This window comes from Cervus canadensis, chromosome 28 (assembly GCF_019320065.1).
Source record: "Cervus canadensis isolate Bull #8, Minnesota chromosome 28, ASM1932006v1, whole genome shotgun sequence".
NCBI classification, from domain to species: domain Eukaryota; kingdom Metazoa; phylum Chordata; class Mammalia; order Artiodactyla; family Cervidae; genus Cervus; species Cervus canadensis.
Genome location: NC_057413.1, coordinates 47,971,700 through 47,995,859, shown reverse-complemented (window position 1 = coordinate 47,995,859; position 24,160 = coordinate 47,971,700). Strand labels below are relative to the sequence as shown.

The 24,160-nt window shown below is 53.6% G+C and overlaps 2 protein-coding genes and 1 long non-coding RNA gene across 7 annotated transcripts in view; 1 reads left to right on the top strand and 2 right to left on the bottom strand.

Annotated features, from left to right (window-relative positions):
- Window positions 1-8,654, bottom strand: part of PTK7 (protein tyrosine kinase 7 (inactive)) — a 62,793-nt gene extending 54,139 nt beyond the window's left edge. Inside the window, exon 1 of the mRNA XM_043449380.1 lies at window positions 8,370-8,654. Coding sequence (XP_043305315.1) covers window positions 8,370-8,448 — 79 coding nt within the window. The 5' untranslated portion in view covers window positions 8,449-8,654. The remainder of the gene's footprint in view (window positions 1-8,369) is intronic.
- On the top strand, window positions 7,759-10,017 carry LOC122429158. Of its 2 annotated transcripts, none has more exons than XR_006265940.1 (3): window positions 7,759-7,905; window positions 9,068-9,129; window positions 9,892-10,017. It is a non-coding gene; the product is annotated as an uncharacterized LOC122429158 (long non-coding RNA). The 2 variants fall into 2 exon arrangements; XR_006265941.1 differs by lacking the exon at window positions 7,759-7,905 and adding an exon at window positions 8,668-8,920.
- KLC4 (kinesin light chain 4) lies at window positions 9,863-24,127 on the bottom strand. 4 transcript variants are annotated; one of them, XM_043449385.1, is made up of 17 exons: window positions 23,570-24,038; window positions 23,140-23,224; window positions 22,177-22,458; window positions 20,987-21,217; window positions 19,339-19,420; window positions 18,091-18,301; window positions 17,566-17,653; window positions 14,299-14,400; window positions 13,897-14,070; window positions 13,482-13,581; window positions 13,226-13,278; window positions 12,974-13,044; window positions 12,684-12,792; window positions 11,954-12,094; window positions 11,573-11,688; window positions 11,207-11,267; window positions 9,863-10,333 (listed from the first exon to the last, which is right to left on the bottom strand). In XM_043449385.1, exons 3-17 carry the CDS (start codon window positions 22,432-22,434, stop codon window positions 10,283-10,285), a joined length of 1,848 nt encoding a protein of 615 aa, XP_043305320.1. In that variant the 5' UTR covers window positions 22,435-22,458; window positions 23,140-23,224; window positions 23,570-24,038; the 3' UTR covers window positions 9,863-10,282. The 4 variants fall into 4 exon arrangements, with proteins under 4 accessions (XP_043305320.1, XP_043305317.1, XP_043305318.1 ...); XM_043449382.1 differs by having other exon boundaries at window positions 11,207-11,270; window positions 23,570-24,035; XM_043449383.1 differs by lacking the exons at window positions 23,140-23,224; window positions 23,570-24,038 and adding an exon at window positions 24,045-24,127 and having other exon boundaries at window positions 11,207-11,270.
- Window positions 24,128-24,160: the final 33 nt, after the last annotated feature.

Sequence of the window (24,160 nt, the reverse complement as noted above, 5' to 3'; positions counted from 1 at the left end):
TCGCTTTTTTTTTTTTTCTCATAAGAACTCCCTCCCCAAACCTCTCATTCCCTTTGGCACCCAGGCAATTACACCCTAATTCCAGTCGATCGAGTCTAGACGCATCGGTGCCCACGCACTAGACACTCCTGAATAAAACGCAACCCTCGGATGAAAGCGCTCTCCCAACACCAAGGGCAAGGAGGACAATTCTATGCTGTGCGGCAGAAGCACAAGGCGGGTGGTGGATGGCAAGGCTGTGCTGGCTTCAAAGGTCACCACGGCAAGGTCTGGCAAGGGCTTGTCAAGTTGAGGCCAGAGAGGTAGGTGGGATGTGCCCAAGGTCACACGAGCAATCTGGGGCAAATGTGGAACAGGGTCCACACCTCCTAGGTGCCACCCTGGTGCTCCTAACAACTGTCTCAGCCTAGGAGGGGGAACACCCCCAGGGACCCAGAACTTAAGCCCAGCAAGACCGAGGGTCCATCTTTGCAAATAAAGTGATACCACTTCTACTGCAGGAATTCTTCTCAATCAGAAATGCCCACATACTTTACCTGGGGCTGTGGGAGGCCCCGGGATCCCCCGGGACAGAGGACATAAAAAGAAAGATAAGCATGGAGCTCCTTAATGAAATGAGAAATCAACTCAGCAGCATTTCTTCCCCAAAGACAGCCAGCCTTTTACATCAACTATCACATCAGGCTAGAAGGCTGCAAGGCAGCAAAATCCTCCAGCGGAGAAAGGATCCCAGAAACAGGCTGAGACCGCAGCAGCCGCAAACATATACTGTGGAGTGGGCACAGTGTTGCGGGCTCAGCCTCCCGGGCTTCTCCTATTGTATGTTCTGAGTAGCAGTGCCCCACCCCACCACCACAGGAGGCGGGAGAACTGTAGTAAAAAGGGCTCATCTGAAACATATTGTTAAAACAGAAGTCACCAAAATCAGCTTGGCCCACCAACTGGGAAGCAAAGAAGGACTTGTTGCAAGACTCTTTCTTCAATGGGACAGGCATGTACGACGTTACAGGTTGTGCACTGCTCAAAGGCGCAGTCAAGGGGGTTAATACCGAAACACTGCCTGTGCTCCACTAGCCAAAGCCCTGCATCCTGGTGCCGGGCTGCAGTCACTTGGAGGAAGGGCATCTATTTCTAATCTGCACAAAGGCACCTTATGAGCTAGCTGCTAGGACACCCCAGCAGTCCCAAGAGCAGACAAGCATTCTCTTCATTGCCCCCCCAAACCACCACCAACCCAAGGAGGGGACAAAAGAGAGCCAGTGTGTCTCCGGGAGCAGAGGCAGTGCCCACTGCGGCCACCGTAACCTCCCCCCACAGGGAGACCACACAACCCCTCAGGAACCTCCCGCATGGTTCTCATAGAAGTTCCCACAAGTTAGACAGAGTAACTGCCTGGGGAAACCCCGACACCATCCTGCGATGATAAAAGCCCTCCCCTGGGTATTATAAAAGTCTGCCTTGTCCACAAGCAGTGCAGTTTACTCCCTGGAAGGAATTCAGCAGGCCAAGGGAGATGGTGCAGTCTAAAGTAGACCAGCTCTGGCCACCCTGGAGAGAATCCACTACTGGAATATGGGGAGGAAGAGTTCCCACTAGGGAACACAAAGGGGCTGTGCCCACATCTCTGACCTGCTGCTGGAATATGGAGACCCATTTAGAAAATCTGCCCAAGAATGAAAAAACTATTTCTACAGCTGTTGTTCAAGAGTGACTAGGTTGAGCCCTCTCAGGCCACTCTAGAGATGGGGACTGGAAAGAAAGGCCGACACCTTAAAGGGAGACAAAAGGTTAGGACCGTCTCTGGGAAGAGACAGCAGGGATGACCAGAGGGGCTGCTTCCCCAAGTCAACCACCATCACAGCCAGGAGCGCTACCCCCTAACTTCCAGGCAGGCAAGGCAGGCGTCAGCATCATTTGCATTTTGCACATGCGTAACTAAAGCTTGGAAAGGTTAAATAACCAGCTCACCACGGTCATGTGTGTGCTGTGTGTTCAGTCACTCAGTAGTTGTTTCTGACTCTGTGAGACCCCATGGACTGTAGCCCGCCAGGCTCCTCTGTCCATGGAATCCTCCAGGCAAGAATACTGGAGTGGGTTGCCATTTCCTTCTCCAGGGGATCTTCCCAACCCAGGGATCGCACCTGCACCTCTTATGTCTCCTGCACTGGCAGGCAGCAATGGGCCATGGGTATCACTTCTCTTCCTTTAACCACGTGTGATATTAGCAGAGAAGCACCCACGTTTTCAGACGCCTGATCCAATCAATGTCTTTCCATCACTCTGATCGGTCACCGCAGACTACAGCTACCAGCAAAGTCAATCCTCTCTCCTCTCTGAAGCCCTCCCACTCCCCCATTTGCTTCTGCATGGTGAACTCACCTTCCTACACACTCTGGAACGTTATTCCATCTATTGAGCACTTGACCAAGTGTAGTCTCTCATACTTCATCTGATTTTCATCATCTTGTCTCCTTCCTGCCTCCTACCCCACCTGAGACAGCTCCATAGAAGACACCCCGAAACTGAACTGAGCCCATCCTAAGTCCCTCAGCATTAATACCAACCTCTTTTTTATCACCACACTTCCACTTTATTTTGTTTTTAATATTTATTTATTTGGATGCGCCAGGTCTTAGTTGCAGGATCTTTAGTTGTGGCGTTCAAACTCTTAGTTGCAGCATGTGGGATCTCGTAACCAGGGCCCCCAGCATTGGGAGTGCAGAGTCTTAGCCACTGGACCACCACCAGGGAAGTCCCCCCCCTCCACTTTAGACTGACAAATTCTCCTTGTGGCTATGCACTGGTTCTCAAACTTGAGTTTAGGTAAGAATCTCCTGGAAAGCTCTTTTAAAATGCAATTTCCTTCTGAGACTTGAGCTATGGGACTGGACTGGTTACTCAAAAAACACAACGTAGGAGACATCCCTGTTCCCTGAAGGTCCAGTGGTTAAGACCCTGGGCTTCCATTGCAGGGGGGCAAGGGTTTGATCCCTGGTCAGGGAATTAGGATCCCATCTGCTGCTCAGTGTTGCCGAAAGATTTTTTTTTTTTTTTAATGTAATCTAACAAATGAGAAAATAAACTACATGTTCTGGCTCCTCCCCCAACGATTCTGATGGACAGACCTGCAGTAAGGTTCAGTCAACTAAATTTTAACCAGTACCTCTGGTTACCTGCCCTCCCACTATATTCCCCAATGGTCTCTGGACTGCATTTTGGAGAAACACACACAAATACCCATCTTCTTAACATGTGATTCCCAATCCCCACCCCCATGACTCAGGACCCAGTTAGCAGAAGTTACCTACACACCTAAGCCAGCAGGTGCAAGTCTGGTGCATCAGGGTCTAAGCTTCTCGCAGGGGACCTGGAGTCTGCAGGTTGCAGACCTGGGACCTGGCAGACTGCGTGCAACTCACCTGTGCGTTCACTCGGAGTTAAGGCACGCAGGAACACAAGAGCTCGGGGACTCCAAACCGAGCTGCAAGAAGGGGGAAGGCGCCCGCATAGGTCAGCCCTTTCCACGCGGCTTCCTCCCTGCCCCACAGCTGCCCCACAGTGTAGCATTACTGGGAGGGAAATGGCCTGAACTCCGAGAAGAAAAGAGGATGGAAAAAGTGACATATTACAGAGGGCTTCCTCAAACCACTGATTAGCTGGAGCAGCTCCTGCGCCAGCCAGCTCCACCAAAGTGCCAGGGGGCTCGGCAGGGCTGACAGCGTGCTGAGCAGTGAACTCAGAGAACCCCAAGGCAGGACTCGCCCTCAGCCACCATGGCAGAACCCCCACACCCTCGGGACAAAGGGCCAGACAGTTGGGGGAGGGGGGAAGCACAGGACTCAACGAGAGAGGGAGAGAGATGAACCGGCAGCTTGTGGGCAAGGCCAGCGCCCTTGCCCATGGCCCCACCACGTGGCTCCGCCAGGGCCACAGAGCAGAGAGGTATGTACTGAGGCTGGGGAGAGCCGAGGGAGGCTCAGGGACGCAGGCCAAGGATACCCAATCCCGTTTAATGACCCTTTCTTCCATCAGGGACTCACCAGAGACTGAAGCCCTGGCCCCACACTGCTCTTGGCTCAAATATTAGAGTCTGAACTGGCCACTCTCCTTCACAGAAGCTGCCCCTGGCTTAAACACACACACGCAACCCGCCTCACTCCAAAATATGAAATCCTCCAAAACTTTTAACAACTATGACTGTTACAGCCTAGCAGAGACACTGCCTCCCTTTGTGAACCATACGCGTTCCTGAAAAGTCCTCTACGGACCAAACTCCTGATGAACAAATCCGATTTCTCCACCGGCTCTTGTAAAACATTACACATGCTCCTCTAGGAAAAGCTGAGGCTCCCCGAGGAACTGAACTTCACACTTAGTGTTGCAAACCCTCCGGAGTCACACCTTTAATGGACAAATGTCCTGGCAAAACCTAATTCAAATTCAACCCGAAGGGAGGTCATTCTTAAGTGTACACACCATGCTGGAGAGTGTTCACATGAACTAAAAGTTACTTAAGGTCAGTCTTTAAATACTGTGCAAGATCTGGGCCCATGCTTTGTACTGTTGCAATAGGAAGGCTCTGTCCCTTGAGTTTCTATGCAAGGAGGGATGCTGAGGGTAGAATCCTAGAACCTTCGGTGCCGTCCCCTGGGAGCTTGTTAAAATGCAGACTGAGGGGCTTCCCTGTGGTCCATGGCTAAGACTCTGTGCTCCCAACACAGGGGGCCCGGGTTCCATCCCTGGGCAGGGAACGAGATCCCACATGCTGCAACTAAGGGTTCGCTTGCTGCAAATGAAAGGCCCCACACACCACAATGACGGTTGAAGAGTGGCCACAACTGAGACCTTGGTCCAGATGAATATAAAATAAATAAAATTTTTTAAAAATGCACATTGGGACTCTGATTCATGCCCCCAGAGAATGCTAATGCCACTTCTGTGTGGACTTTGTTTTGAGTGGCAAAGTTGTAGATAACCTAAGCCCCCACAGAGCTCACAGGGGTTGAGCTGTGGCCTTTCCAGGCAGGTCAGTTTCCTACGTAGAGGTGGATGCCCAAACCCAGAACTCATGGAGAAAAACCCTGCCATCAAAACTCAGAAAACTGCCACAAAGAACAGAGAGCCCAGAGACAGGGAAGGAAGATCTATCAGGTGTCTTAGCTGGGTCACAGTAGGGCAAGCAACCCCAACCCAGGGAAGAGGGGAAAGGACACAAACACCGCCCCCCAGCACACAGCCCAGCAGGAAAAGGGGCTGCTTACCTCCGCCAATGGTCACTCCATCCTGTACCCAAGAGCTTCACCCACTTTTTAATAAACCTAGATAAGGATCTATTATAAATAAGATATGGCAATGAATTCTACAGTAAGTAAATTCCTTCAGTAAGTTAAAAACCCAAGGGGGGCAAAAATATGGAAGATGGACTAAGGGTCCAGAGGTTCTCCAAGCATCCACCTTCTAGCAGGAGAGATGGGGGGACAGCTTCGGGGAGGAAGTGGAGGTGGAGATGGGCACATACCAGATGGGCCAGAGAGGAGAGCAAGGTCTGCAAACCCCCGGGTGTTTTTGGGGATGGGAAAGAGACTAGCTGGGCTGGAATAGAGGGCTCCGGTGAGTGGAAAATGTTTATTGTTGGGGGTGACTGTAAAGCTGGAAAGGTATGCTGGCAGCACACCACAGGAGAGGGAAGCACAAGAAAGGGGCCCTTTATATACTTCATTACATTTAATCCTCAGCACAACTCCAGGAAGTAAGTTCCTTCAGAGAGGAGGCAAACTGTGAGGTCAAGAAGCCTGCCAGGGCCACAGGGCCTGTCAAAGGATCCGAGTTGCCGTTCTGCCAAACACTTCATCCCCACGGCGTAGGCCCTCTCTACCACTCAACCCTGCTCTGAATGCCAGGAGTCTGACTAGATCCTTTGGCAATCGATGGGCAGAGATTACCCGTGCCCGCCCGCCATACATCCCAACATCTGAGAAAAGCCCGTCACTGACAAATGGCCTGAATTACAGGCTGCATAATCTCAGGACGTAACAACTCAATCTCTCCAAAGAAACAAGAGCCTGGAAGAAAGAACCCAGAGACCAGGGTGGGAACAGGGATGGGTAATGACCGCAACCGACCATTCCGATGGGGAGAAGATTCCCAGGTTTCAAACATCAAGTCCTTTCCTCCTCCTCCTCCACCATATTTATCACAATGGGGATCTCAAAGTTTGCAAAGTTCCTCAGCCTTTACAGCATAATTACCCAAACTTCAAAATGGCCTAATCCACAAACCTAGCCAACCTAGGTCCCTTATTCTTACTTTATTAACAGTGGGGTCTCACTACCTCTCCAGCTAATTACACAATTTAACAATGAGATGGAAAAACCTACTGTAATCTATTTAAAAAAAAAAAAATCATTGCCCCCTGAAGTCATGCTGTCCAGGGGTAGATTGAGCCCCCTGGGTTTCACCAGAAGACAGACAGCAGGCGCCTCAGCCTCGGCCGAAACTGTTTACAGCACACGGGCAGGTTCCACACCAAGACACATTTGGTGGAACTGATTTAAGGCTCTCATTAAAATGTTCCTTTGTTGAGCACAAGACATCTCCCCACCCCCAGAGGAGATTCCAGACCTCCAGTCCCCAGCCAGCAGCCTGCCCTAACTCCCCCCACCAGGACCCCTCCCTCTGCTAAACACCCGTCACCGGATTAACATTGATTAACATCAGGGTTGTCTTCTCACGGAAGGAATTTAGCATTTGTTGAATGTGAGCCCTGTCTCCACCAGAATCTCCCCCAGAACTCTAGAAACTTCAGCAGTGGAGGCAGCCCTATCCGGCACCCCACACACCAAAACCCCAACAGCCTAGGAAGACCTAGGAAGCTTGTGAGCTCCGGCTGCCAGCCCATATGGCTGGGCACCCCACCCCACCCCCCAACTCCCATCCTGGCTGTGCAAAAAACTTCCCTACTTCCTCTGGGAGCAGATGTGGGTTCTGCCATGAGCATGACCACTCCACACGGCAGAAGGAACATAGGGCAGCAGAAGAACACAGGGCAGCTCAAGGAACACCTCCTACTAACTCAGGGAACTTGTTCTTACCTCTCCTTTTAAAACGCGGGGTGGGGGAGATGTTAATTCCATCATCACTAAACCCCCTCAACAGCTGGCAGGCCAGGGAGACCTCAGCAAAGGCAATTCTCTACCCGCCCACCCCCACCTCCAGCCTCCCAGGAAAGTGATAAGCTGAGACCAGGTCTCCTGGGCACAGTCTCCCCAGAGAGGGCTGCTGCGAGGATCATCGCCAAGGATTTTGGGTTTTGTAAGGGTGGGGGACCGGACGGGGCAGGGAGGCATACTTCCAGTCCAGAGCGTTTGGGGGTGTGCGGGCAGCTTGGCGCTTTCCTCCGAAGCACTTCAACACCTCAGTGATGACTCTCAGGTGTGACCAAGTCAGGAAATAAAGGCGGGGGTGGGGACGGGGGAGAAGCGGGTCGGGTCCAGTCGGCCCTAGAGATAGGGGCCACACCCTCATCAAAAGCCTGAGGCCCTCCAAGAAGCCAGAATGAACTATTTTTTTGGCCTTTCTGCCTGTAGAAAGAAAGAGTTTCTTTCCTTGCTGGGGAGAGAGAGAATGAGAATTGAGGAAGGAGACAGAACCAACCCCGTCCGCACCTTTGCAGGCCGGCCATGCCCGATTTTGGCAGCGGCCTTCACACATTAGTCACCGAGACAGCCCGGGACTCTCAGCTCCCAGATCCGACTCCTGCCGGGAGTGGGCTCAGGGCTCGGGCCCAGGAGCTGGAGATGGGACGGCCCCTCACTCTTCCCTTCTTCCGCCCTCACCATCGGGGCGGTCCGGGACCCAGCCTGGCCCAGGAACTTAGAGGAGGGAAGCCGGGAGCGTCGGGCCGGCGTAGGTAACAAAGCTCCGTGCGCTCGGCGCACCGCAGGTCGGTCCCGCATCCAGCCCCGGGCCGGCCTCCCTCACCTAGTCTCAGCCTGCCGGGGAGACCCCGTCTCCCCCACCGCCAGCCACCGCGCTGCACCCCCTAAGTGGGAGGTAGTCGTTTCTCCCCCGCAGAGAAACGCGACACTGGAGCCCGGGAGTCGGCAACTCCCGGCAGTTCCCGAGCAAACTCTCGGCTCAGGCCGGGAAAACTCTGGGGAGGCTGGAAACGCGTCCTCGCGGGCGCGGGGCGAGAGGGGCCCCGGCCGACTGCGCGGGGGCTTCGCCACCTCCCGGCGGCCAGGACCTCGCCCCCCCAACCCCAGCGAGCCCCTGACCCACGCACGGTGTCTGCTCCGCCCTAGCCCACCTCCCCGGTGCCCTCTTCGGCCCTCGGGGCTCCCGCGCTCCCCCAGCTCGCCGGGACTCACCGCCCAGCAGCGGCAGCAGCAGGACGCTGAGCAGAGGCAGCCGGCAGGGGCTGCTCGGGGCTCCGCGCGCGGCTCCCATCGCGGCGGGCTCGGGGAAGGGCGCGCGCGGGCGCACGGCGGGCTCGCGGTCAGCGATCCCCGGCGGGCCCAGGAGGCCGAGCGCACCGGAGCGCGGGCGCAGCTGCAGCAGCCGCAGCCGGAGCCCGAGCCCGAGCCCGAGCCGGAGGCGTCCCGAGCTAGAGCTGCGCGCGCCCCGTATCTCAGAGTCCTAACGCGCCGCCGCCGCCGTCAAGCCCCGCCCCGCGACGCCCCCTCCTCTCCTGGGCGCCGCGCGGCGCCCCGCCCCCTCGACGCCCCCTCCCCGCCGTGGTGGGGAGGAGCTCGTAGTTGGGGGAGGGGTCTGGAGATGGAGAGTGGATGGTGTGGAGGAGGCCCGGGGGAGTGTGGGGACCTGAGCGAGGTCGGGGAGCGGATGCTGCGCCTACCACCTCGTGTGCAGGGACTCGGGACCTAAAGGGACTTTCGTGATTCCGTGGCTCCTGGGGAAGACGGTTGGTTCTAGGCTTTCCTGAGGGCTCTGGCCAATAGTTCCCCCAAATTCTCTGGTGGGAGGGGAATGGGTGGGCTCTGGCTCACTTTGCAGCAACCTGATATCTGGAGGAAGATCTAGAACAGAATGGTGTCCTTGGTGTCCCCAGGCAAGGTAACCCAGAGCTACCGTGGAGCCCCAGGAGAGAGGTAGCCTGGGGTCCAGTGCATGGTGAGTGTCTGGTTTGGCTCTGGACCAATCGGAACCCAAAGGTAGAGAGAGACGGGGCTCTCTGAACGGCGGACTGAAGGCTGTTAAACTGACAAATTCATCCCAAGTCCATCTCCAGCGGTCTGGGCCGTGTCAGGGCATGGCCAAGTCTCCAGCTGTGGGGAGGCCCAGTACCGCCCTTGTTCCAGGCACCCCCACCCCCCAGCGCCACCACCCCCACATTCTTTCTTTGTTGTGAAAGCAGCAAGGGGTGTAGGAGGCGGGTCAGGAGGAGTCAAGCTTTAGAAGATGGGCCCCAGCTGCTGCTGGGCCTCCAGGATCTGCTGAGAGGGGATGGATAGTAAGTGCCTCATCCCCCTCTGGCTCAGGAGGGCCCCCCAGGCCTTCTTAGACCTCCCTTCCCCCAAGCAGCTGGGAGGAGGAGGGGCCGCCACAGAGGGCCTCACAGGCCGGGAGAAGTGGCGCCAGGACTCCAGGGTCCTGCCACATGGCCGCCACATGTCCCTGACAAGCCAGTCCACAGCACCTTCTCCTTGGGTTGTGGGCCTCCCCCTTCCCCCAGATGCCTTCCTGTAGGCCCTGCTGGAGAGGATACAAACAGGGAAAGGAAGAGAGGAGAGACCCAAGAAGCAACATTCCTCCTGCTGCCCCATCCATCACTACCCTGCACCCTTCTGTGAAGGGCCCCGACGCAATCCTTGTTTCCTGCCCTCTCCATCAGAACTCAAGTGGCTCAATGGTTACCTGATTCTTTTATTTAAGAAAAGTGAAATACATGGACCTGAAGTGAGGCAGCAGAGGGAACAAGACAGCCCAGGGCAAGGCAGGTTGGCTGGCCAGCCCCAAGCCCTCTGACAGAAAAGCCAGCAGCAGGCTGCATCTCTGAGGTGCGTACCTGCTTCTTACCCACTTTGGGGGCCCTAGTAGTAGAGCTAGCTACTCTAGAGGACCACAGGGTGGGGGGAGGATGTCCTGAGGGTCCTTCCTGAAGGGGATTCCTGAGGAGGGGGCTGAGACCCTAAGGGCAGCAGCAATCTTCGGGTTAACTGCTCCCCCTTCACTGTCCCACCTTGGGGCTGGAAGAGCCAGGAGCAACAGGGAATGCTGTGAGGGCTGTGGGGGGACCCAGCAGACGTGGGGCGTGAGCTGAATGTCAGCTGCTTGAAGAGAGGTCCATGCTGCTGGCACTGAGACCCCGGGAGACCTGAAACAGACAACACCCAGCCATCAGCCCATAGGCCCCAGCTTCCCGAAGACTGTCCCTTGGAGTCTGTCCATCTCATGGCTACGGTCTCTCTCAGGACCTAGGACGGAGTCTGGAATCTCAACCTCAAGCTCTAGGGCTTGTGCTACCTCTGCTAGGACTTCCCAGAAGGCCAAGATCTGGTGGAGAATATACCTGGAAGAACCACATGAATATGCGGATATACTTTGAATGTGGTCACTTCTCATTAAAATATCATTGCTGTGTTTTCTCAAATGGAGATGAGGTAATACTTTTTTTCCCCCCCTTTTTCCTTCTCATCTACTGCTGACTCTGCAAGGTGAGGAGTATGGTGGCTATAGGGGGAGAGCAATTACTATTGCCGAATCATTCCCTGTGTGCATGCATGCTCAGTCGTTCAGTTGTGTCTGACTCTTTGCAACCCCCTGGACTGTAGCCTACCAGGGCTCCTCTGTCCATGGAATTTTCCAGGCAAGAATACTGGAGTGGGTTGCTATTTCCTCCTCCAGGGGATCTTCCTGACCCAGGGATCGAACCCACATTTCCTGTGGCTCGGGCATTGCAGGTGGATTCTTTACCACTGAAGCCCCAAATCATTCCTTAATTATTCATAATTCTAAAGTACCCATTAAGAGAACATCAATTCCTGTTCCCCTCCTGATTAATTTATTTCTGGTATCTCTGGCCCAAAAGTGTCCCTTGGGGTCACCACCCCCAACAAGTTGTCGGCCTGATTCCTACCTGCCCACCTCCAATTCCCTGAGAGGGTCTTCATCCCAGGTGACCCCCCTCTTCCCACTGGGTTTGTCTGTCCTTTCTCACCCACGTACTCTGAACGAGCACTGCTCTCACCTGGAGCGGCGCTGCACTGGGCTGGTTCAGATAGTTCAAGGAGGCTGCCCGCTTCATGTTGCTGCTACGATGGAAAAGAAAGAACTGAGGCCTCTTCTCTTCCCATGGGTGGCCCTGAAGCTTGGGACACTTGGGTACCACCACACATACTCATATCACTGCCTCCTCACCATCTGACCTCCCCACCACACACACACACTCGTCTTCCTCAGTCCCCAGCATCTGCTTAGCTATTGTCCCCGCACCAGGGCACTATTTTTCCCACCCTCTCTCCATGGCCATCCTACTGACGTCCTCCATGTTTCTCTCCCAAGACACTTCTCCAGGGCCCTGCCTACTTTGCCAGATCTCAATCTCAGTGTGTACCTGGAAGGCCGGGGCTCAGACCCCTGGAGCTTCCTCACCAGGAGTTCGCTGCTTCTACGAAGCACATCTCGGATCTTGCCCAGAGAGCCGCTCCTCTGCAGTGCCCCACTGCCATCCTGGCAGAGAGGGATGGGGAACAGAGGCTGAGGGGATCCCAGGGAGATTGAGCTCTGAGCCTATTCCTGCCATTGATTCTGGACACCTCCCCCTTCCCCAGAAGCCCAGCCTGGTCAACAGCTGGCTTGCAGAGAGGCTCCCGAGAGGGATGGGCTAGCTGGATTCAGATAAGGACAAGGTGCGCTCCTATCCTGTGGGCTCAGAGCCTCTCGTCACCACCAGAAGGAGAAGCAGGAGAGTTCAAGGGGCGATAATCAGACTTACCCCTGACCACTCCACAGCCACCGAGGCATCGTCACCTCCCTCAAACTTCACGCTGCCCCCCAGGCCCTCGTGGGGGGCCCTTCCACTGTCACCCTCCCCAAGCAGCTCGGCCACCTTGGTCTGGCTGATCGGGTCAGTGCCCTGGAAGGAAAAGAAGGAACCGGGACTTCCCCTTCTGAACTCTTCAGGGTGGGACTTTAATAAACTTTTTCTCCCTACCAGCCACAACAAAAGAAAGAGTTTTCCTTGTGATTTCTGACTACACACATACTGGAAAGGAGACACTCACCTTTTCTATTTTCAATGTGTCAGAGATACACATCTATCTTTAGCCAAGGCCCACAATGAATTGATTTTAGGACCCAGTGAGTCAAGACTCGTGATTTGAGAAACTCTTGATTCAGAGCTTCTCTCAACTGCAGCCTGTTCACCCACAGTGCCCATGCCCCTCCTCACAAGATTCTTCACATTGTCAAAAGGCGGTCTTTCCCTGTTAATAGTTCCATTTAGTGAAGTGAACCTTGAACTTGGAGTCCTAACCACAAAGGGCAGGTGAGGGGTAAGAACACACTTAAAAACAGCCACAACCACAAGAGTGTCTCACCAGCCTCTCCCGTCTTCCTCCTCAGCCTCTCCGTTTACTCTTCAGCGACTCACAAGCAGCCTCAGTGGCCCCGCTCCTGCCCCCCGGGCCCTGCCTCCAGACCTCCTTCCCCTCCTGGTTCCTGACCTGTTTCCGGGAGCGCAGGGCACATTCCTCCAGGGTCTCAGCTGCCTCCAGCTTTCCCTGGCGCCTGTACAGAGCTCCGAGGTTCCTCAAGGTCGTGTTCACTGTGGGGCTGCAGTAGGGGACGACCAGGGAAGGAAGAGAAGATGGACTCAGGAAGCAAGCAGGAGAGAGAGGAAGCAGAGCCAAGGCTGAGGGGAGGTCCCCGGGAAGCAGGGGAAGGGCCAGGAGTGGGGATCTGGGGTCGATGGAGGGCGTCGGAGCCCACACGCCCATGCCGGCTTCTCTCTCACCTGCTCACTTTGCAGGCCTTGTACCAGCCTCCATACTCGGCGTAGGGTGTGCTGCCCTCACGGTGCCGGCTCTGCAGGAGGACAGAGGGGGAGGGAAAGCCAGAGGTGAAGGTACAGAGATGCTGGGGTACAAGCTGGCAGAGGGCTGGGGTGCAGGCTGGGTGTGGGAAGGCGCCGTGCAGCTAGGGCTGGTGCAGGAAAAGTCAGAGGCCCCGAGAGTCCCCGGCTCCTCAGGCTGGGCCCCTAACTCACTTTGCTCATTTCTTCCCGCTCCTCTGCATGCATCCAGATGGGCTTGTGGTCATCTAGGGGTGATACACGGGATGGGGTGGCGAGGTTAGAGAACAGAGCTGGAACTAAGGGGGAGCCAGGACCCAGAGGCCAGTAGCGCTGGACTAAAGGGGTCTGGCTCCCCCTGGAACCACTGTGGCCAACCCTCCCCTCACCAGTCTTTGGTCTGCATTTCCTTTCTTCCCTGCAGCGCCCCACCCAGGCCCTCACCACTCACCATCCACAGAGCCAAACTCCTGCACATGGGCACGCGTCAGGATCTCCTTGTAGAGAGTCTCTGCTTCAGCATACTTGCCTTGTTTCAGGTAACAGGAAGCCTGGGGGAAGGCAAAAACACGGGAGCAAGAGGTGGAGACCAACTCTCAGCCAGGACTGGCATTTCTACTTCTTGGTCTCTTTAGGACTCTCCCCAGAGATCTTCCTCACCCACTCCTTGTCCAGCTGCAGGGTCCAGGGTGTTCCCACTCCACTCCAGAGAGGCTACGGAACTTCTGCCTTCCCACGGAAGGGAGCAGACCCCTCAGTACCCACAGGCAGCCCCCGGGCTGGGCACAAAGGCGATGAGGCCCGTGTACCAGACTACGGTGCACTCCCTGCCCTCCTCCCACTGCCTCTGCCCCTCCCTCCCTTACCAGGTTGTTCTTGGTCCGGGCTACGTTAGGGTTGTCCGGCCCCAGCTGCCCCTCATAAATGGCCAGTGCCCGCCGGTAATAGCGTTCCACAGCCTCATACTTGCCCTGGTTTTGGCACAACAGGGCCAGGTTGTTCAGCTGCTTTGCCACATCCGGGTGGTTGGTACCCAGGACCTGGAGTGGTGCAAAGGAGAGACAGATGGCTGTGACTATGTGTGTGTGTGTGTGTGTGCGCGCGCGCTCATGCACCCATGCAGGGAGCAGGGGAAGGGAATGAAGGAACAGGGAACGGAGAGACGGAGGGTGAGTCAAAAAGAAGTGAAGGGAAAAGGGTAGATCAGAAGAGAGATGGGGTAGGAGGGGTCATCACAACAGGGAAGAACGGGCGGAGGGCAGAGGCACCTTTTCTCGAATCTCCAGCGCCCGCTGGCACAGCGGCTCTGCCTCCTTGTATTTGCCCCTCTTCCCATAGAGCACAGCCAGGTTGTTGAGTGTGGCCGCCACCTAGGAAGACAGACCTGTCCCCATCAGACAAAGGGCCTGGACCAGCAGGGCCCCATGCTGCCCAACTCCCAGACAAATGGACTCTGCCACCCGAGCCACAGGTGCTTTCGGGGAGAGGAAAGTGCTGACCCCCGCAAGGCTCTGAGGCTCTCCACAGGGGTAGTCTCACCCTCTAAGGAGAGTTTTAGACATTTCTGGAGGCGGGGTTTCCTTTGGTTGCCATAAAGACTATGGGCAGTAATACCTTTGGGGAAGCAGGTATGCTACAGATGTGGTATCTGTATGGGACAGCTCAGGCAACTTTTGATTGTTCTGCCAGACACTCAAACACGAAATATAAGCTTTGACACTTGGTGGGATATCAAGTCAGGAGTTATGTTTCCTGAGACACATCATCCTTGCCTATCACATGTCATAACACAGGGAATTCTTTTCCAGCCAGCTCATTTTCAAAAATACCTTATTTCTCGTCTTCTCCCCTTTGACACATCTACCATTTGTTTTACATGTTGACCCTACTTAAAGTTATTTCTCTTTCTCTTATCACAAAGAAATCTGGTCTATTATTACTTAATCTAACACTGGATTTTAATCTTATATATGCCAATATTTCTGCTCTGTCATTTTAAACTTTAAAAATTTATTTATTATTATTGTTGATATTACTATTATTATTACCTTGGGTGTACCATGCAGTTTGTGCGGTCTTAGTTCCCTGAACAAGGATTGAACCCAGGCCCTTGGCAGTGAAAGCATGGAATCCTAACCACTGGACCACCAGGGAACTCCTGCTCTGTCCTTTTCCTAGTACATCAGTTCAGTTCAGTTCAGTCACTCAGTCATGTCTGATTCTTTGTGACACCATGGACTGCAGCATACCAGACAAGGGCAGCATACCAGACTTCCTTGTCCATCACCAACTCCCAGAGCTTGCTCAAACTCATGTCCATCGAGTCGGTGATGCCATCCAACCGTCTCATCCTCTGTCATTCCCTTCTCCTCCTGCCATCAATCTTTCCCAGCATCAGGGTCTTTTCCAATGATTCTTCTCATCAGGTGGCCAAAGTATTGGAGTTTCAGCTTTAGCATCAGTCCTTCCAATGAATATTCAGGACTAATTTCCTTTAGGATTGACTGGTTGGATCTCCTTGCAGTCCAAGGGACTCTCAAGAGTCTTCAACACAACAGTTCAAAAGCATCAATTCCAAAAAAAGCATCAATTCCTCAGGACTCAGTTTTCTTTACATTCCAACTCTCACATCCATGTATGACTACTGGAAAAACCATAGCTTTGACTAGACAGACCTTTGTTGGCAAAGTAATGTCTCTATTTTTAAATATGCTGTCTAGGTTGGTCATAGTTTTTCTTCCAAGGAGCAAGCATCTTTTAATTTCATGGCTCCAGGCACCATCTTCAGTGATTTTGCAGTCCAAGAAAATAAAGTCTCTCACTTTTCCCATTGTTTCCCCATCTATTTGCCATGAAGTGATGGGACCAGATGCCATGATCTTCGTTTTTTGAATGTTGAGTTTTAAGCCAGTTTTTTCACTCTCCTCTTTCACTTTCATCAAGAGGCTCTTTAGTTCTTCTTCACTTTCTGCCATAAGGGTGGTGTCATCTGCATATCTGAGGTTATTGATATTTCTCCCGGCAGTCTTTTGATTCCAGCTTGTGCTTCATCCAGCCCAGCATTTTGCATGATGTACTCTGCATAGAAGTTAAATAAGCAGGGTGACAATATACAGCCTTGATGTACTCCTTTCCCAATCTGGAACCAGTCCGTTGTTCCATGTCCGGTTCTAACTATTGCTTCTTGATCTGCATACAGATTTCTCAGGAGGCAGGTAAGGTGGTCTGGTTTTCCCATCTCTTAAAGAATTTTCCATAGTTTGTTGTGATCCACACAGTCAAAAGCTTTGGCATGGTTACTAAAGCAGAAGTAGATGTTTTTCTGGAACTCTCTTGCTTTTTCTATGATCCAATGGATGTTGTGATTTGATTTCTGGTTCCTCTGCCTTTTCTAAATCCAGCTTGAACATCTAGAAGTTCTCGGTTTACGTACTGTTGAAGCCAGGCTTAGAGAATTTTGAGCATTATTTGCTAGCGTGTGAGATGAGAGCACTTATGCAGTACTCTGAACATTCTTTGACATTGCCTTTCTTTGGGATTGGAATGAAAACTGACCTTTTCCAGTCCTGCGGCCACTGCTGAGTTTTCCAAATTTGCTGGCATATTGAGTGCAGCATTTTAACAGCATCATCTCTTAGGATTTGAAATAGCTCAACTGGAATTCCATCACCTCCACTAGCTTTGTTCACAGTGATGCTTTCTAAGGCCCACTTGACTTCACATTCCTAGTACATACTTTTACATAAAAAGACTTACTAGTTTTACTTCTTCTACATCTAAAGGGCTTCTCTTGTGGCTCAGCTGGTAAAGAATCCGCCTGCAATGCGGGAGACCTGGGTTCGATCCCTGGGTTGGGAAGATCCCCTGGAGAAGGGAAAGGCTACCCACTCCAGTATTCTGGCCTGGAGAATTCCATGGACTGCATAGGCCATGGGATCACAAAGAGTCAGACACGACTGAGCGACTTTCACATCTAAATTTTTTCATTCATTGTATATCAGACTACTATGTCTTCTAACATTGCTGTACTCAACTGTTACTGTATTTTCGCTTTACTGTAAAGTATTATCTATCTTATTATAAGTTACTTTCCTTGTTTCTCTCTTATATTAATAGAGTATCATCCAACTTTTGAGGAAATTATACAGGTAGGTAGATTACATTATATGAATTAAATTTCAGGAAAATATTCATTATAAGAAGGAGTCATCACAGGGAACTCGGCTGTATATTCTGTAATGACCTAAAGGGGTGGGGAGGAGCCTCAAGAGGGAGGGGGACATATGTATACATATGGCTGATTCATGCCTTTGTACAGCAGAAACTAATACGACACTGTAAAGCAACTATACTGCAACTAAAATTTGTTTAAAAAATAAGATATTGGGTCTGAGAGAGCTGAGAACCACTGGGATGGGTGGACAGTAGGAGAAAGGAGTCCTCACGCCTCCCTCCTGAGAACCCCTGGGAGTGGGCTGAGGGCAGCAGACGGACAAGCAGAGGAAGACAGGGCAAGGAGGGCAAGGAATACTGACGGCAGGGTGGTCCCGGCCCAGGGTGCTCTCCCGGATGCTGAGGGCGTCATTGAGCAGGAGGGCAGCTTCCTTGTACTTATTCTGGTCCCTGTAAGAGGACAAAAGCGACAAGGGGTTAGCTCAAACTCTGCCCCTGAGCCATCTCCTTACTTCCTTCCCTTCAGGATAGCTAAGGTACATTTAGGGACTGGGCCCCGCCATGAGGAGACAGGAAGCCTGGTGGGAGCAATGAGAGGGGCTCACCGCCACCCCCAGAGAGTGGCCATGCCCGGAGCAGGCCAAAGGCACAGGACACAGGAGACAGAAACAGAGAAAAAGACCCTCCCCAGAGGAGACACGGGAGCAGCCAAAAGCCTGAGGGGTGAGGATTCTGAGGTCAAGGGCTCAGGTGGAAAAACATGAGACAAGGAAGCCCCCTGGTGCGGGGGAGAAGAGGTACCCTGTGGAGAGGAGGAATGAGAGCCAGAGGCGGATCAAGGTGGGACCACACCTGGAGGCAGGCTCCTGAGAGGACGTAGCACTCACCGATACACCAGAGCCAGGATGTTGAGCATGGTGGCCACGTCGGGGTGGCCGCGGCCAGACGTGCGCTCCAGGTCCTCCAGCGCCTGCTTGCAGAGCGGCACGGCCACCTCGTAGCGACCCTGGGCTGCGTACTGGATCACCAGGTTATGTAGTGTCCGCAGCCTCGCCGGGATCTCATAGCCGCTGTGCTGGGCGCCCTGGCCACGGGACACTACCCCCGTTGCAGAAGATGACAGAGACTCCCTCAGATGACGCCAGTTCTCCCTCCGCTGTTCGCCCGCCCCTCCCCACTCAAGTCTCTCTCCCTGCCTGTGACCAATCCCCACCAGGCTCCCTGCCTGCCGAGAGACCTGCCTCACTGCTACTCTTTTCTTAAATTTTTATTGGCTGCACCACAGCTTGCAGGATAGTTCCCCAGCCAGGGATCAAACCTAGGCCCACAGCAGTGAAAGCTCAGAGTCCTAGGCACTGGACCGCCAGGGAAGTCCCTCAACTGCTACTCCTCTGCTCGCCTCTTTGCCCATCACAATCCCATTTGTTCACTCAGTCATGCATTCATTCAACAAACTACTCAATGGACTTCCCTGGTGGTACACTGGATGACAGTCTGGCTGCCAGTGCAGGGGACACGTGTTCAATCCCTGGTCTGAGAAGATTCCACATGCCACAGGGCAACTAAGTCCATGCCCCACAACAACTGAGCCCTCACTCTAAAGCCTGAGTGCTGCAAGCACTGAAGACCATGTGCCTAAAGCCTGTGCTCAGCACCAAGAGACGCCACTGCAATGAGAAGTCCAAGCACCACAACGAAGAGTAGCCCTGACTGGCCACAACTAGGGAAAGCCGGCACACAACGACAAAGACCCAGCACAATTAAAAAAAAAAACTACTCAGAAATCCTGAGGAAGGGTCTGCACCAGGGATACAAAGGTAAGAAAGACCTGGTCCTTTCCCTTGAGGAGCTCATGCTCTTCACTCCAGGGGCACTCTCCCAGTCTTGAGCGAGCTCCTTACCAGCAAGACCCATGTCATTCTCATCTTGGACTCCCTGGTGCCCAGCACAGTGCCTAGCATGGGCTACGTGCTTAATAAATGTTGATGAATAAGGGGAAAGCTGAGGGAATCAAAGTGCTGGTCCCTAGCCCATCTCCTGAGGCAGTGGAGAACCCATTCCTGGACGGTGACCATCCTTGTTCACCAGACCCCTGCTGCCCCCACTTCACCCTCCAACTCCAGAGGCAGACTCACAGCCATTGCTGGGGTCCTCTTCCTCCTCGTTGGGGAAGAGGTCATCCAGGGAATCCTTGGAGGCATCACCTTCCTTCTCCTCCTGGAAGGGAAGCAGCAGCATGTCTGAGATGAGATAGCCCTGGCAGCCTCTTCAAGCCACCTCTAAACCGTGACATCATTGATAGGTGAGGTCTAGGACAAATCCCCTGTCGCTGTCCCTGCCCCTGGGAAGGCCAGCATCTGTCCTGCCAAGCCTAGGTCTCTCTTGTTCATAAAAAAAACAAAGATGGGGGTTTCTCTGGTAGTCCAGTGGTTAAGACTCTGAGCTTCCGCTGGAGGGGGGCGCAGGTTGATCCCTGGTTGGGGAACTAAAATCCTCCAAGCCATGCAGTGCAGCCAAAACCAAAACAACAACAACAAAAAAAACCCAAACAAACAAGAGATGCTTCAGCCAAAAATCTCATGACTTTCCATTCCTTCATATCCAGAGAGTTTCCATCCTCAGTACCTTCACCGCCATCTCTTTCTCCCTCGACTCTGGTAATTATAGTCCTGCATTGATCCCCATGTGTTTACACTGATTACATGTCTGTCCGGTCTCTCCTGCGGGCAGGGGTGTGTCCTATCTTATTGACACGTACCTGGAGTGTCTAGCTCTGCCTGGTGTCCATCATCTGCCACCGCTTGCTCTGGACATGATGCCCAGTTCTCACTGTCAACGTACTTTCACACTAGGCAAAAACACTTCGCCCCAACAAGCACTGGAGCCTTATACAAACACTCCCAACCCTCCTGCCCAGCTTCACCAGGGTGACCCACTGTCAAATCATCCCACTGTCCCTGGGTCAGGCCACCTTTCCAGCCCTGGTGCCTTATCTCTCTCTCTCTCTCTCTCTCACACACACACACACACACACACATCTGGTCTAGAGAGCTCCCCCTTCTCCCTCATAGACCATCAAAATCCACCCCAATTCCTAATCCAGTTAAATAAAATAATCCAACCTAAATCTTACCCATCCCTGTACCCTGCCTCCACTGTGAATCTTTCAGTCCATCCCAGCCCCTACAAACCTATCTCCTTGGGATTCCTCCCATGCTGCCTGAACCTCTCCTTCAGCACTGGGCACTGGCTGATTTGTCTTGTCTCATACGTGTTCTCACATGTAAGCCTTGTTCCTACAGCTACATTATAAGCTCGAGAAGGCAGGAACTCTGTTTTGTAGCTTCTTAGATCTATCTGACACACATCTTGCCTTGCCTAAGGCACAGAGAAATATAACTGCCTGCTGCGTGAAGGTTAAATTCCACACATTTCTACAGAAAATTTCAGGACTTGCTCGACTGGGCTGGGTTTTCCCTACCTACAGCGCTTAGGATTCTAAATTGGAATTGTCCAAATGCCAAAAATCTATTATTATGGGAGCAGGAACTTTGTCCTGTTCACTGTTGCACCCCCAGCAGAGTGCGCCTGTCACATAGCAGTCATTTAATCAAATGTTGACTGAACAAGTGACTGGCTTCTCCCTTGCTGTCCTCTGGAGTTGGGGTCAGGACCTGAATTCTGCCAGGTGGGGGCCAGTCGGGCAGGGCTGCTGGTCCTCCAGAGGATGCAGCAGCCACTGCCTGTGCGCGTGGCGAGCCCAGCTGGCCCGCGCGTGCTCACCGCAGAGTGCCCATCCTCGTCGTACTGCCGCAGCTGCCCCAGGAACTCCAGGTGCTTCTTCTCCTCCTCCAGCTGAGCCACGGCCTGTTCGCTGCGCTGGAGCCGCTGCTGGGTGCCGGCCAGCTCGTCCCGGAGCCACTGGTTCTCCTGGCAGAGCCGCCGGACCTGCGCCCGCAGCTTCTGTTTCTCCGACTCCACTGTGCTCAGGTGGTTGGCCAAAGCCAGCATCACCTAGGTGGGCACATCCTGTGAGCGCTGGGCTCCGGCTAGGAGAGTTGAGGGGTAGGCGGGAGGGGAGCCGGCAAGACCCGGAGGGAGGGTGGGGTAGTGAGTCTACCTTCCAAATATACCCTGAAATCGAATTTCTCACCACTTCCAGGGCCAGCCTGGGCCAAGCCACTATCAATTCCCACCGGGATTACAGTAATTGCCTCACTGGTCTCCTTTCTGCCCCTGTTCCCCTAGGGTCTGTTCTCAACCCTGCAGCCAGATGACAATCTTGTCAAAATGTTAGACCACATCACTCCTCCGGTCAACACTTCCAATAGCTTCCATCTCACTCAAAGTAAAAGCCGAGTCCTTATGATGGCCTACAGTTCCACGTGATCTGCTCCCACCCCAGCTGGCTCTTCAACTTCATTTTCTATTTTGCTTCCCCATATTCACAGTCCAGCAGCCACTCGGGCCTTTCACTGAACTCACCGGAAAGGCTCCAGGTCGGGGCCTTCGCACAGTACTTCGGATGTTCTTCCCCCATTAATTGTGTGACTCATTCCCTCGTCTTCAAATCTTTGCTCAAATGACACCTTTTCAGTGAGGCTCCTATTGGCCACCCTATCTAAAACTGCATCCTCTCCCCATACACCCCAACCCCCTTCCTTGCTTGATTTTTATCCTTTTGCCCTTAATGATTATCACTCTGGCATACTGAGTCATTTATTTATTTGTCTAAAGCCTGCCTCTCCCAGCTAGAATGTAAGCTGCAAGATGGCCAAGACTTATGGTTGTTCTTGTTCAGTGATGTGTCTGGAGAGTAGTGTCTGGCACGTGGTAGAGACTTAATACATATTTATCGGGTGAATGAAGCCAAGCTGCTAGGACAAATGGATCCCAAATGACCCCAAAGCTCCCATGAGACAACTGCTCCTCCATCTACCCAGGGCCACTTGGCACCACCTCCTCCCGCTCACCTGGGCTTCACTCAGCCCCAGCTCGATGTTTTCCATGGAACGGCGCAGCTGCCGCGCCTTCTCATGCACCAGGCCTTCTTCATGGCCGCCCTGCTGCAGACACTCAATGGTCTGGGAGAGGCTTTGCAGCACAGCCTGGTGTTCACTGTGGAGGGCTTCCAGCCCCTGGCTCACCAGACGAGTGCTCCCCAGGATCTCCTCCTGGCTGAGCCGGTGCCCTGCAGGCTCATCCCGCTGTCCCAACACCAGGCCCGACATCCTGGCCGGGGGACCTTGCCTGGGCTACAGAGAAACAACAGAGTTCGGCTGGGGTAAAGATTAGGAAAGAGTGGCTGTGCGCCTTGATTAGAGGGCAGTAGGGATCCAAGTGAAGGGACAAGAGACCATTGCAGGGGTGGGGGTGGGGGGACCCTGAAGTTTAATTGGAGGGAGAGTGACCAGTGAGCAGACAGCCTGTAATGACTCTAGACACAAAGCCAAGGTTGTGGGAAAGACAGAGGAGAGGAATTGACTTGAAAGAAGAAAAACTGTAGAAAGAACAAAGGTGCAGAGAAGTAGCAGCAGGATTTAGAATCAACACAATTTTAAAAAAGGAGCTGGAGAAGAGAGAGTTTGGGTTAGGAAAAGGAATCACGAAAGGAAAGAGAGCACCACAGAGAACACAGAGGGTATCCGACAGAGCTGCAAAGGGAATGGAGTTAAAGCAGGCAGAAGCTATGCAGAAAATACTGCAGTGCAAAGAGGGGAAGGAATAAGTTTCAAAGTTAAATCAAGAAAGCGAGGGAGACAAAAAAGAGTGGGCTTTCATCATAGATGAGAGGGGCCTAGAGGCTCAAGGTGTTCAGGCTGAGTCACTCGCGGGGCTAAGCCCAGCATCTCCATGCCCGGTCAGCTATGTTTCTTCCAGGCTGTCTTCCTACTTCCTCAAAAGGGCCTTGCTTCTCATCTTTGAAGTCTTCTTACCTGTATAGAGCCCTTGGTTGTGGCGTTCAGGCAGGAGCCCGGAAGAAACTCTGTTCAAGCAGCCAGGGACTCAGAAGGATCTGCCCTGCCCAAAGTCCAGAAGTCCAGCGTTCCCACCCCTTCCCTCACCACTTCACAGCCACCCAGAGGACCTGGCATGGAGCCCCACCCAGGACAAACGCCCTCCCTCCGTCGCCTACAGGTCTTCAAAGACGACCAACGTCCCTCCTCCTTCCCCAAGCCAACCTCCCAGGCCAAGCCTGGGGAGCTATTTTCTCCCAAGAAGGGAGTGAGATTGAATCTTGAGACCTGCGGCAAGGGGCGTGTCTGGGAACGGGGGAGAAGGAAGACCTGGTCACTCCTCGCCCAGTCACTTCTATGGCTTTGTGTCTATCATGACCACACACTAACAGACTCTGAGAGGAGTCACCTTAGAGTGCCTCCCAGAAGCCCGATGATGCTGGGAAGAATGGCAGGTCCGCTGAGCGGCTGCGGGATCGCAGGGAAACGCGGCGCTGGGAGTTGATCTCCCGGGCCTGGGACTGCGGTGGAGAAGTGTCCCAGGCTGTCGACCTGCCCCGAGGCCCAGGGTGTGGATAGAGAGAAATGGGCCGAGGTGACGGCAGAAGATGCGGGTGGGCGACCGAGGTCCACGTCGCGGGCAAAGACCTGGGGCCTGACAATCCCGAGGTTACAGAGTCAGTCGGTAGCGCAGGGGGCGGGGCAGGCCGTCTGTCCGTCTGTCCGGATGCCGAGGGGCGGGAAGAATCGCGGGGGGCGGAGTTTTTGAGTCTGGAGTTCTGTGAGTTCAGTCGGAGGGGCTTATTTGTTCATATTTCCAGGAGTGCAGCAAAGAGTTAGCGGGACCTCAACTCTCAGCCCCAGAGGTACCCTCAAAGACTCACCCGCAGCTTGTTGGTCTGGCTGCCGCTTCTGCCGGTACTGCCCCTTTAAATCTATCATGGCTGCCGCTCGAGGCAATTGTTTTGACGGCTCCGAGGGGCGGGACCTGTCCCCTAGT